General features: G+C 53.4%; 2 protein-coding genes across 2 annotated transcripts in view; both read left to right on the top strand.

The window, feature by feature from the left end:
• Nucleotides 1–1,291, top strand: part of PIK3R6 (phosphoinositide-3-kinase regulatory subunit 6) — a 49,876-nt gene extending 48,585 nt beyond the window's left edge. Inside the window, exons 18-19 of the mRNA XM_075559134.1 lie at nucleotides 342–454; nucleotides 1,135–1,291. Of these exons, the coding sequence (XP_075415249.1) occupies nucleotides 342–454; nucleotides 1,135–1,291 (270 nt within the window). The remainder of the gene's footprint in view (nucleotides 1–341; nucleotides 455–1,134) is intronic.
• Nucleotides 1,292–7,085: 5,794 nt separating this feature from the next.
• MFSD6L (major facilitator superfamily domain containing 6 like) lies at nucleotides 7,086–8,837 on the top strand. The gene has a single exon (XM_075559570.1). The coding sequence runs from the start codon at nucleotides 7,086–7,088 to the stop codon at nucleotides 8,835–8,837; it is 1,752 nt and encodes a 583-aa protein (XP_075415685.1).
• The last annotated feature ends 4,119 nt before the right edge of the window (nucleotides 8,838–12,956 follow it).

Below are 12,956 nucleotides of genomic sequence, written 5' to 3'. Positions count from 1 at the left end.
CCGTAGAGATTTACAGTCTCAGAAAGCCACAGGGGTCAGTTCTCCCTGGCCCTACAGGGTCGCCATGAGTCGGAATCCACTTGATGGCAGTGAGGAAGTGGGTTCACAAATGGGCCACCGGCTTCGGAAGAGGACGGGGGTGATGAGAGACTCGGCGATAAAGGATGCTTAGACGCAGTTTGTAGGGAGAGAGCCTGCCACCCTAGGTCCTGATCGGACGAAACATGCAGCTTCAAGGGTGGGGGTATTGGCAGGGACAGGTGAGGGGTAAAGGTGACCCTCAAGCAGCACTATCTGCTGCTGCATACACGGCCTTCACACGTGCCGTCTGTCCACCACAGACAGTGACAAACACCTTCCGGACAGCCAACATCTGGATCCAGAGCCAGGACCAGAAACTGCTGACACTGTGGCTGGACAAAGACCATCGGCGGACCTTCAAGGATGTGGTCAGGTGAGGCTGAGCCTGTGCCACTCTGGGGGCACCTGCCATCTCCTACTTCCAGCCCAGGACCCCGAGGCAGATCCTCAGCACAGGTGGTCGGGTGGGTGGGAACTTGGGCCATGAGTCCAGGAAGAAGACGCAGATGAATGACAGACACTGGGAGGCCGCTGAGATTAACAATGTCCCGGCGTTTCTATAGATACATTCAGCATGCCGCCCTCCACGCTCCACCCCTCTACCCTGCTGGTTACTGGTCTGTCCAATTCAGGAGGGCCTTTTGTGGCGTCTGTGTCTTGGGGGCGTTGTGAGTTTCAAGGTTAGCAGTTCAGAACCACCAGCCAGGCGGGGCTTTCTACTCCCTTAAAGAGCGCCAGTCTTGGAAACGCACAGGGGCGGTTCTGCCCTGTACTGTAGGGTCGCTGTGAGCCAGAATCATCTCAGTGGCAGAGTTTGGTGTTGGGGGCGGGGGGTCAGTTATTTTTGAGTGACCTAGTGGGTGTGCTCCTTCCTGGTTTCTTCCTGAATCACACTTCTCCCCCCCACACACACACACACAGGTTTCAGTCACTCTTCCCTCTGTGGGGCCCCTTCCTCTATGTCCCCAAGACACCAGGCCTTCCTTTAAAATGCCCTGGGCAGACTTGACCTCAGAGCTTTGTTGCCTGAGCTGGACTCTCCTCCACTCATAGATTCGAGGTTACTCCCTGCCCAGAGCCGTGTTCCGGGACCCAAAAGTCTAAGGCCTCATGGTTGGGATCACACCAGCAGAACCAGATGGAAGCGACCAAAGCCAACCCCACGCCTCTCCTGATGCCCATCAATACGTTCTCCGGCATCGTCCAATGAGCCCCACGGGTGGCCGAGGAGCAGAGGGCCCAAGAAGAAGGATACACTAACGACCCAGGCCCCGACAGCCAGGGCAAGGCCAGCTCTCTGGACAACTGCTGCCCCTACGGGTGGGCTTCCGGGGCCTGAGGCACAGGGAGCCTGGTCACTGGGTCCTTAGGGAGAAGGACCTGCGGAGTGACCCAGCAAAGCTGCAGGCCCTTCGCGAGAGAGCACACACAAGGACATTGTTTATTTTCAATCGCCTCCTCTCCCACTCACGGTCTCTGCCTACCCAGCACTTCCTTAGACCCTGGTTACAGCTGCTGGCTCAGCCCTGACTGGGCCCGAGGCATCAGGCACTGGGTAGTTACAGGAACTGCACCTCCTCCCTCCCAGGTTTGCTCCCCTCCCACCCTGGGGTCCCTGCCCACCCCACCCACGTGGGAGGAGAATGCCAGGTTCAATAAATGCACACTAAAATGACTCATCCAAAGGTATGGGTGTTTGGATAGAAGCCAGGAGCGGGGCACTGAACAGAACCTGATGAACACACTGCCGCCCACTGAGAGTTCTGTGCAGTCTTAAAGGACGCATCGTCCAGCTGCCTGGGGCCACCTCTCCTCAATCGTGCCAGACCAGTGTGGTCCAAAATGGAGTGGAGGATTCTGGCTGCTTTCGTGGTGGTCAGTCTAGAGATGTCAAAGTGTCTGGCTTTTGACTACATCGTCTGTTTGGATTCCCCATGATGTGTCTGGGTGTAACACGGGAAAGAGAAATGACAAAGTGCCCGTGGTCCCACTGGCAAGGCTAGGTGAGGAGTTGAAGAGACTGTCAAGTTGAGAGAGCACTGCTGTAGGGCACCGAACCTGTAGAGAACGGTGTCTTAAAAGAGGCAAAGAGAACACAAGGACACAGACACAGCACCCGGATGAGGGAGGCCACCAACACTAGGTGGAAATGGTGTCCACGGGCTCATAAAAGGGCCTGGGTGGGCAAAGGAAACCGTCCCAAAGACATGATTGGTGGCAGGTCAATACAGAAGCAGGGCCGAGACCATGATTGGGACTCGTACATCCTTAGATAGAAAAGGCTTACAAGATTGGTCCAGGGCCTTCCGACCAAAGCAGTCAGGATAAGATTGACAGGGCATGATCTTGACTATATGTCCCCCTGTACTGTCCCCAGGATGATTATTTCCATCAAGGACACACATAGACAAGCCCCTTAAGACAGAGACTGGCCTCCCTGGGCTGCCAGAGAGGGGTGGAGGCAATCCGCTCTCCAAGGCATTCTGTCTGAGGGTAAGATGATCTACATCCTTGGTGAATGATCTGAAAGCACTCAGTGGAAACTTAATCTACGTGGGGACTCTGCGAATGGATTTGGGGCTGTACTGCCAGCCAGCCATAGCCGTTTGAAAGCCAGAGTACTCATCTAATGCTGCATAAAGACCTGGGCTTACTGAAATCCATTCCATTTCTGATAGGAGTCCCAGAGGTCATGGGGTGGCGGTGGGAAAATGCCTTTAAGGTTTGGCAGCCCAAGAGTGGACGGTTGGACACACTTGGTCTTGTGGCGTCGGGCATGGACGCAAGCCCCAGAGTGCGTCCTCCAGGGCTGGAAGAACAGTGCAGAGGAGGCTGCCAGGGTTGCCCCAGCTGACGGGCCCTGGGACAGCCCGAGAAATGGCTCCTGGGCTCGTGGACTAGGAGAAGCAGGCAGGGGGATTCTCAAGCAAGCAGACCAGCCCCAGGGTCACACAGTTCTGACAAAGGTGCGCAGCTGGGGCAGCAGGGTGGACCGTGGGACCACAGGACAAATGCAGAGCTCATGCAACCAATGGACACCTGCTGGAAGGGGGGCCTGCCCTTCGGGGACACCAGCCCAAGGCAAGACCTTGGAATGGGTGTCATAAGATGCCCTCCCTGGAAGCCAGCCCCCTAGAACCCCGGGAGCGTGGTGGGGCCAGTCCTCTATGACAGGGGTCTGCAAACTGCAAACACCATATGCAGCTCTCTCAGTAGTCACATGTGGCTCCAAAGTAACATTGAAGATGAAAGTAAAATGATCATAGTTTCATTTATAGATGTTTTTTGAAAGGATCTTTCCCAGCTAATGGTGATGTCATTGGTTTTTAAGATATATTTATGGCTCTCAAATGATTTTTGAATTGTGTGAGAGACAGGAATGGCTCTTTCGTCTCAAAAGTTCGCCGTCTGTCCCCTGCTCTATGTTCCAGAGTTGGTTTTTGAGCCTCACTGACCAAGAACTCACTGAATTTTAATGTTGACCTGGAAATTTCTCGGACTTTTGCACTCCTCTCAGACATTGGACATGATGTGAATTGTCTTGTGTTAGTCTGGGTTGACTAGAGAAACAAATTCATAGACACTCATATGGGTATAAGACAGAATTTTAGATCAAAGAGCAGTTTTACATTAAGAAAACATCCCAGTCCAGGCCAGATCAAGTCCATAAGTCTGATATTAGCCCATATGTCAATACCAGTCCATAAATTCCTCTTTAGACTCACACAGCCATGCAATGCTGCTGAATGCAGGAAGATCACAGGCCAGTGGGTGGAAAGTCTTGTGGATCCAGTGGTGGTGGCAGCATCTCAGGGCTGGCATGGGTCTCCACATGGCTCCTCCAGTTCCAGGGCTCTGGCTGCATCCGTGTAGCTCCATGTGGCTTGTCGGTAGGAAGACAAGCAGAGAGCGTGAGTGTATCTGGCCTCCAGTGAACTATTTATCTCTGTGGTGCCTCCAAATGAGGTCATCAAGCTGTCACCTGGACTTCACTCCTTCACAAACTTACAGGAAATATGTAACTGCCATAAGACTCGAATCAGTTTGGGGGATCTAGTAGTGTGTTATGCATTGAGCTGCTAACCACAAGGTCAGCAGTTCAAACTCACCAACTGGCCCTCAGGAGAAAGAAGAGACTATCCACTCCCATAAAGACATAAAGTCTTGGAAACCCAAAGGAGTTTCTGTCCCATAGGATTGCCATGAGTCAAAACCACACCCATCTATGGCCATGAGGGTTTGTGGTTTGTTTGTTTTTAATCTCTATGTTCTTATTCCCTGGTCACACAGGGGGAAATCCCTCTTAAATATTGGTAACTGTCTCACATGAATTTGACACCACTGATTTCACCAGTAGAGAAGCATTTCTGATATTGATTAGGCCCATTAATGAGAAGGGGAAAAACCACATTTCTGTTCATTTGAAATGGAAGATTTTTGAAGCACTTATTTTAGCACTGGGGGGGTGACATTTTGATTAATTCTAGTTACCCAACCTCTGCAGAAGAAAGGTCTGATGATCACTTCACACACACACACGCGCACACACACACACACACACACACACACACACACACCATCAGTCAATGGAAACCCTATGGCTCCCGGTGGTATGGCTACCCTGGGGGTAACAACTGGACAGAGCCAATAACAACTACAGGTGGCCACGCTTAGATGTAGATTATTGTTGTGAGGTGCTGTGTTAGTCCAGGTTGACTAGAGAGACAAATGCATAGACACTCATATGCGGATAAGAAAGAGCTTTATCTTAAAGGCTTGAAGGTAAACAAGCGACCATCTAGCTCTGAAGCAACAAAGCCCACATGGAAGAAGCACACCAGCCTGTGTGATCACAAGGTGTTGATGGAATCAGGTATCAGGCATCAAAGAACAAAAAATCATATCATTGTGAATGAGGGAGAGTGTGGGGTGGGGACCCAAAGCCCATCTGTAGGCAACTGGACATCTGGCCCATTACAGAAGGACCTTGGGGAGGAGATGAGCCAGTTAGGGTGCAGTGTGGCAACAATGAAACATACACCTTTCCTCTAGTTCCTACATGCTTCCTCCCCTACCCTCTACTATCGTGACCCAAATTCTACCTTACAAATCCAGCTAGACCAGAGGATGTACATTGGTACAGATAGGAACTGGAAACACAGGGAATCCAGGACAGATAACCCCTCAGGACAAGTGGTGAGATTAGCAATACCAGGAGGGTGGAGGGAAGAAAAGGGAAACCGATTACAAGGATCTACATATAACCCCCTCCCTGAGGGCGTGGACAACAGAGAAGTGGGTGAAGAGAGACGTTGGACAGTGTAAAACGCGACAAAATAATAATTTATAAATGATCAAGGACTCATGCATGAGGGAGGGAGCATGGGGGAGAGAGAAGGAAAAATGAGGAGCTGATACCAAGGGCTCAAGTAGAAAGCAAATGTTTTTGGAATGATGAGGGCAACAAATGTACAAATGTGCTTGACAAAATGGATGGATGGATGGATTGTGATTAGAATTGTATGAGCTCCCAATAGAACTTTTTTTTAAATACCTTTATGTCAAAGAGCAGTTGTATTTTAAGAAAACATCCCAGCCCACTCCAGATCAAGTTCATAAGTCCAATATTAGCCCTTATGTCCAATTCTAGTCCATAAATTCCTCTTCAGACTCACACAGCACATATAACGATGCTGAATGCAGAAAGATCACAGGTCAGTGGGTAGAAAATCTTGTGGGATCCTGTGGTGGTGGAAGCATCTCAGCACTAGCATGGGTCTCCATGTGGTTCCTCCCAGTCCAGGGCTTTGGCTCCATCAGCTTAGCTCCATGTGGCTTGTCAACGAAAATGTCTCACAGAGAGAATGTGTGTCTCTCCTCCAGGGAGGAAGACAGGAGTTCCCAGAATCCTCAGGAGAAGGCCATGCCCACACAGAGGCTTCCTTGTCTATGAGCTGATTGACAGGCTAGACTCCACCCCTTCGCTCAAGGGGACAGGAGATGACGTCGCTGCCACAGGTACCACCAAGTCCGTTCCGACTCATAGCAACTCTGTGTGCCACAGAATGAGTTTGCAATTCAGGGAGCAGATACAACTACCTAATGCAAAGCCATTCCGTGCTGGAAACCGTGATCTGGTCCTCAGATCCCCAGCCAGCTCCTGCCCGATGTGTGACTGGAAGACAACCCTTAGCTGTTAGCCCTCTTGGGAGATTGTCTGGGCAGAAGAAAATGGTGTCTGTTCCAGGGGCGGTTTGCATACAAGGAAGCAGCTCTAGACCACAAGGAGAATAAAGTTCCCTTCCTGAGACCGGCTTTGATGGAGAGCGACCGTGAACCAGAAGAACAAGTGGAGTGTAACTCCGTGGTATGAGAAAGATACCTGTGATGGGTAACGATAAAGCAGGCATGGGGCGTGGGGGGGGAGAGAGAGAGAGAGAAAGAGTGCCCCCCGTTTTGGAGTGGCCCAGACACTGTCAGGGTAGTCATTGCTCAGGGATCCTTGAAGTCAAGATCCGAAGGAGCTTCGTGCAGGTCATGAATTGCCTTCTCACTCCCGCTTCCACACTCCTTCCACACTCGGAGCAAGTCTGCTTGCCAGACGCAGTTCAGGGATCGGGCCGGTTTCCGTGGGCGGGCCTTGTGGCCTGCAGGCGACACACCTGCGCCCTGCACACCTGCGCTCTGCGGGGGACGCGGCACTGCAGGTGCGCCGGCCCCGCCCTCGCCCCGCCCCGAGGGGCGGGGCCACTTCCGGGGCCCGCAGGCGGACGTGGCGGGGGCGGCCGTTGACCTGGTGACTACGGCGCTGCCCGCGGCCTGAGGCTCCCTCCGGCCCGCTCCGCGCCCCCAGCCCTCGAGCCTTCCTCCGGGGGGGGCCATGGGGCCGCGCCCCCCGCCGCCGCCCACCGGAGACCCCTGAAAGGTCACGTGCGAGGGCGCCGCGCCCACTCTGCGCCCTGCTGCCCCGTCTGTGGCCCGGGCGGGCCGGTGCCCCGACCGCCATGAGCGCCAACCCCCAGTGGGACATCAGTAGGGCGTTGGGGGTGGCCAGGCTGTTCCACCTGGTGTGTGGGGTCCGTGATGCCTGCGTGATTCCATTCCTGACCCTCTACCTGAGGCAGCTGGGCCTCACGGCGCCCTGGGTGGGCATCCTAATGGGAAGCAAGCACCTGGTCACTGCCTTCTGGGCGCCCTTCTGTGCTTTCCTGGCCAAGAGCTACCAGAAGAGGAGAGTGCTGCTCATTGGCTCGCTGCTGGGCTCGGTGGGAGCCAGCCTGCTGATGGTCCTGATCCCGCCCATGGACAAAGACCTGGTGTCTCTCTCCTGTAATGGAAGCAGCCGCATGACCACCACCGGCGTGCCACGCGGGGTCTCACGGACGGTGAGCATCACTCCAGCTCCAGAGTCGGTCTCGCCCCACCAATTAGGACTTCCCAACCACCTCCTCGGCAAGAGGCCTGGGGTCCTGGCAACGTCTGGCAACAGAGCAGGACCAGCACATGAACGTGACCCATGGCCCAGCCATTTAGTGAACTCTGCGCAGGGACTCAGGACCACGCCCCAAGCTCCCCTGCTCCTCCACCGCCATACTTCCTTTGGGGAGGTCAGTACTGCCTGGCCTGTGCCTCCTGAGCATCCAGAGCTGGGGCAGCCATCCAACGTGTCGGTGGTCAGGGAGAAAGCCCTGGCCCTTTCCTTGGGAGGGTTGCGGTGGACCTTCATCTTCTCCTTGGGGTCCTTGGTCTTCTGGGAGCTGCTTTCTGCCCCCCTGGAGCAGGTGGCAGATGACACCCTTTATGAATACCTGGACTTTGTAGATGCCACTGACCGCTACCGGACCCTGTGGGTCTGGAGGTTGCTGGGCACGTCGGCCGGGGTGTGCGGCATCGCAGCGTTGGTGGGGCAGATGGATTGCTACCTGGTGACACGTGGCCCCCGGGGCGTGGTGCACTTCTACGGCTACTCGCTGGTCAGCACCCTGGCCCTGCTGGTGAGCACCGCCTTCCCCATCCCCACCTGCCGGCGGCGAGAGCCCAGCCACAGAACCATCAAAGCCTTGTCCCTTCTGGGGGCCAGCCCCCGGCTCCTCCTCCTGGCCTTCACCGCCTTCTTGGCAGGAGCTGCCGCCAGTACTGTGCAGAACTTTCTGTTCTGGCACATGGAAGACCATGGCAGCAGCGAGCTGGTCATGGGTTTCTCGGTCGCCCTCGGCTTGCTGGGGGAGATGCTGCTTCACCCGTTCAAGGTGGCACTGCTGGCAAAGCTGTCCAGGGTGGGCACGGTGGGGCTGGGGCTGGCCTCCCTCGCCGGGCAGGTGATCTACTACTCCTTCCTCTGGAGCTGGTGGTCTGTCCTCCCCGTGCAGATCTTGAGCGCCCTCAGCCATGGGGCTTTCTGGTGGGCAGTGGAGGCCTGGCTAGAGGACCTGGCCACTCCTGGAACAGAGAGGTGTCTGAGTGCCATGTTCCGGGGTCACTTGTACAGGGGTGGGGCTAGCCTGGGCAGCTTCGTGGGGGGCTTCGTGGTGATGCGCTCCGGCCTGGCTGTGCTCTACCAGGCCTGTGGCGTGGCCCTGCTCCTCTGGCTGGCCCTCTTCCTCGCCATCCAGGCCAGGCTGCCCCGAGAGCGGAGAATCAACTACTCAAAGCTGCTGACCATGGAGGTGAGCGATTCCAGCGACTCAGAGGAGGGGACCGAGCGAGACTGGCTTGTGAAGGCCATGAGGGAGGAGCACTTGGGCCGGGCCGCTTGAGAGAACGTCCCCACCATGCTGGTCTGAGAAGGAGCCGAGGGTCAGGCAAAAGACTCGAGTCTGTTGAGGGCAGGATCCTGCCGTGGATGACAGGGACCCTGCAGGGGAGCAGGCACATCTGCTGAGGGCCCCAGAGGACCCCCTGGCTGCATGATCTTCTTTACTTCCATAGTAAAGCGAGATTGGGGTTTTGCTGTTTAGTCTTTTTTTAAAAAAAAAATAATGGATGATGAATGCATTTGTTTAAAAGAAGCTAAACACAAACAAAAAATCTCTTTGTAATGACTATTTCTATGCGTAAGGTTTGTGGGATGAGAGCTTCCTTCCGGAGGCTTGATTTCGGTGCTGTGGAATTCACCAGCAGCTGAAATGATCAAAAGGCAGTGGGCCGCACCGGGAAGGCAGCAGCAAGGACTCCGTTGGCAGGGAGGGCAGCTGGCTTAGATGAGTCATGCACACCATGCTGTGGGCAGGTGGCCATAGCAATGAAAACCAAAGCCCTCTCGCCCTCCTCCCCCGCCTAGGCCCCCACACACACATGCAGGGCCTTTAGTTCCCAGCAAGACGAGCACCTGGGGAGCAGCACCTGGGGAGCAGCGGGGTACCTAGGGTTGCTCTCCGCCTCCCTCCCCCAGTATCACGGGCCTCTTCCCATACCAGATCCTGCAGCTTATCAATTTTAATCAGAGACGACTGTGTGATAAATACTTAACTGAACTCTTTCTTAGCTCCCATTAATACTAGCAACAAAATTATTTTTGTGCCTTCTCTATGCATGGACGTAGAGCTTTTGACTAAGTAGAAACCAGCCTTTTATGATTTCTCTCCTTTCAATTCCTACTTCATTCTCAAAAAAAAAAAATTATTCAGACAGGTTCACACAAATGCAACTTACCACAGTCCTGTAGCTCCAGCACCAGGGAGGATTGCGGCTGCAGTGACTAGCGACACCCCAGCAACAGGGAAACCACAGTGGTGCTCGTCGTGGCGCGGCTGAAGCCAGGCGCGTGTGGCATCACTGTCCCTGAGTCATAATGACAGCTCCGGCCACGGCACAGCCCTACTACCGGCCCATCTAGTCCAGCTCAGGGGGCAGAGCAGAACTGCCCCAGGCTTTCCTAGACTAAACGAGCCTCATCTCTCGTCTTCAGCGCTCGATCGCTGCTTGGTTCCAACTGTTGGCCTGTGGTCAGTGCACAGCTCAAGACACAACCCGATGCATTCTTACAAAACCAACAGCAACAAAACACCCAACACTCACTGCCACCATTTCCAGCCCCACTCATAGCGGCCCAATTCGGCAGAGTAGAACTGCCCCCTGTGGATTCCTGACTCTGTCTGAGAACGCCCCGCTTCTCTGCTGACTTTTCAGTGATCGCCCCATCTCTTCACCCGCCACACTGCCGTGGGCTCCTTCACTATCACACACCGTGAGCGTCAGCTGGTTCTGTCAGGAGAAAGGGGCGCCTGGGTGAAGAGGGTGGACTGTCGATGTCTGCCACAGCATCAGAAGTGGAATTCACATCCCGATCTGTGCCATTTTAAGCCCCCCCCCCCAGGGGTGACTCTAATCACCTGGCTCCCACAGCAGCCCTCTGGATAAATCAAATTTGTTTACTGTATGAACATCAAAGAAAGCTGAGCCTCAGGAAAGGCATTCCTTAGGTCAGTGGCAGAAACGACGGACGCCAGTGTCCTGATCTCCCTGCCCCGCACTGAGTGCACGCTCATTCCCAGACCTCGCTGCCCTATCCCAAACCACAGACCCCTGGCTTCCATCCAGATCTTCCAGAGGGAGGTTCAGAATTGTGTTTTATTTAGTCAAAAGCAGTTGCCAATTGACATTCTGATGCGGCCAGGCGCCGGTCGGCTTGGTTCCTCTTCCCAGCCCCTTATGTCTCAATACTTCTTTGCCAAATGCTCAAAGCAGTCTTAGGAGATCGCTCCCCTCGACCCACTCTGTCGCTGCCCGACCCATGTGGCCAGACAGAGGGGAAGGGCACCCTGGGGTTTTCCGCGGCTGTGAGTCTTTACAGAGGCAGGCTGCCACACCTTCCTCAATTGCTGATCTGCTGCTCCTCCGGAGAGCATGTCGTCTCCACGAACATCGCTAATTTACAGATGACAAAACCGACAGTTACCAGCTTCAGGTCACACCACAACCAGTAGGTGGCAGAGTTGGGATTCAGAGCCAGCTTATGGCTCCAACGGAAACCAAACCAAAAAAAAAAAAAAAGGCAGATCTTGGCCACGTGGCCATGCAGTCCCACTCAAAGCAACACCATGAGACCAGGTAGAGCTACCCTCAAAGCCCCTGAGGGGTTCTGAGCCTGGAGCCCATGGGAGGTGAAAGCCCCATCTTTCCCCCGGGGGAGCCTAATCACCAGGCTCCCCGCAAGGTAAGTAGGGAAAAGTACAGGAAATGGAATATTAAGAGTTTAGGCAGCTATCACTTGCTACTTACTGGATAGAAGTAGCTCGCTAATGTTCACTATGCTGACGAAACATTCAATGATTCCAAAGTACAGATGCACGTGCCCTCTTACCAGAAACAAAAGGGCAAGGCGCAGGCCTGGACGTAAGAAAAGAGTTATCCAGCGGGGTCTCCTCTTGGGCAGCGTCATGGGGTGGGACTTGCTCGGCTGTCGTGCATGCACATAAAGTGGATGCATCGCAGACGCAGTTAGGTTAAAATTTAGCACATCATTTGAGCTCCCTTGGGATCCATTTTGAATTTGTTCTAATTTTTAATATTTTGACCTTTTTGATTGAGGTTTCTCTCTGGTTTATTTTGTTATTGTTGTTTTGTATGCTCCTCTCGATGAAATCCAGGAGAGGAGACTCTATAGAGACAATAACTGGATGGGTGGTTCCGGGGGGGGGGGGGGGCGGGTGGCAGGGGAGATTGGGAGAGGGGGGGTCGGGGGGCTCGTAACCATGACTACAGGAAAGAACATGTTGTAAAGTGATGGTGGTGATGATTGTACAGCTCTTCTCGATGTGATGAAGCTACTGAATTGTATGACATGTCAATTATGTGACAATAAAGCTGGCTTGGTTTTTTTTTTAAGAAACGAGTTAGTACAGTTTTGTGTTACGAGGAAGAAGGTGCAGAAGGGCGAATGGAAGGAGACCCAGGTCTGGGGGCAGGGCAGGGAAGGTGGAGAAGGGGAAAAAGAAGGCCAAGTGATGTAAGCCTTCAGGGGTCTCGATCTTCATGGGAAGGATTTTATTTTATTGTCTTTAATGGTTGGGTTATTTAGTCCATATGTGACTTCCTTCTGTTTGTTAAAAAAATGTGCCACTTTCCTAGAGACTACAAGAACGCATAAACTACAGTTCCTACTCTCAAGAAGCTATGAGTCTGACAGAGAGACGGACGTATACACACATACTCACGTCCATAAACAAACATTGGGCACTGACAGGCGCTTGGGTATCTGACTCAGGGACTCAGTGGAGGCTCTTAAGTCGAGCCTTAAACTAAGCCTTGACGGATCGGTGTCCTTTTAACAGGCAGCGAGAGAACGGTACTTAAGGGGGGCGGGCATTCTAAGCAAAAGGAACAGCATGAGGAAAGCTCTAGAAGCGGAAATGGCGTGAGGTATAGTTAGAAAGTAGCAAGAGGTGGGTCCCAACCCCTTTGGGGGTCCAAACAACCCTTTCACGTGGATCGCCCGATTCATCACTGTAGCAAAATGGCAGGAAGAAGCCACAAAAATAATGTTATGGTTGGCGGTCACCACAACATGAGGAACTGTATGAAAGGGTCGCGGCATCAGGAAGGCTGAGAACCGCTGGATTAGAGCAAAGGGTTTGTTCCGGAAAGTGCTGAAAGACAAGGGTAGGAAGAGATATTAGATCCTGAATGACCTTGGTTCTGTGGACTTTGGGTAAGCCATGGATGAGCTGACATAATAACCGGCATATTTAAACTATAACTTGTTAAGCTTTGACCTAGGTCTGCTGGTGAGACAACCAACATTACCATCAGGATAGTGACCAGATTCCTCATCTCCGGTCGCTATTTATTAGTTTGTATCATTTTAGACTGCAGCATGTAAAGACTCTTTCCAGTCTGACTGTGATTGTTGTGAGCTTCCCTGTATCGCTGGGTGT

The sequence above is a fragment of the Tenrec ecaudatus genome, chromosome 10 (assembly GCF_050624435.1).
Source record: "Tenrec ecaudatus isolate mTenEca1 chromosome 10, mTenEca1.hap1, whole genome shotgun sequence".
In the NCBI taxonomy this organism is placed as follows: Eukaryota; Metazoa; Chordata; class Mammalia; order Afrosoricida; family Tenrecidae; genus Tenrec; species Tenrec ecaudatus.
Note: the sequence above shows the minus strand (reverse complement) of the source record. Positions and strands in the feature narration are given on the sequence as shown.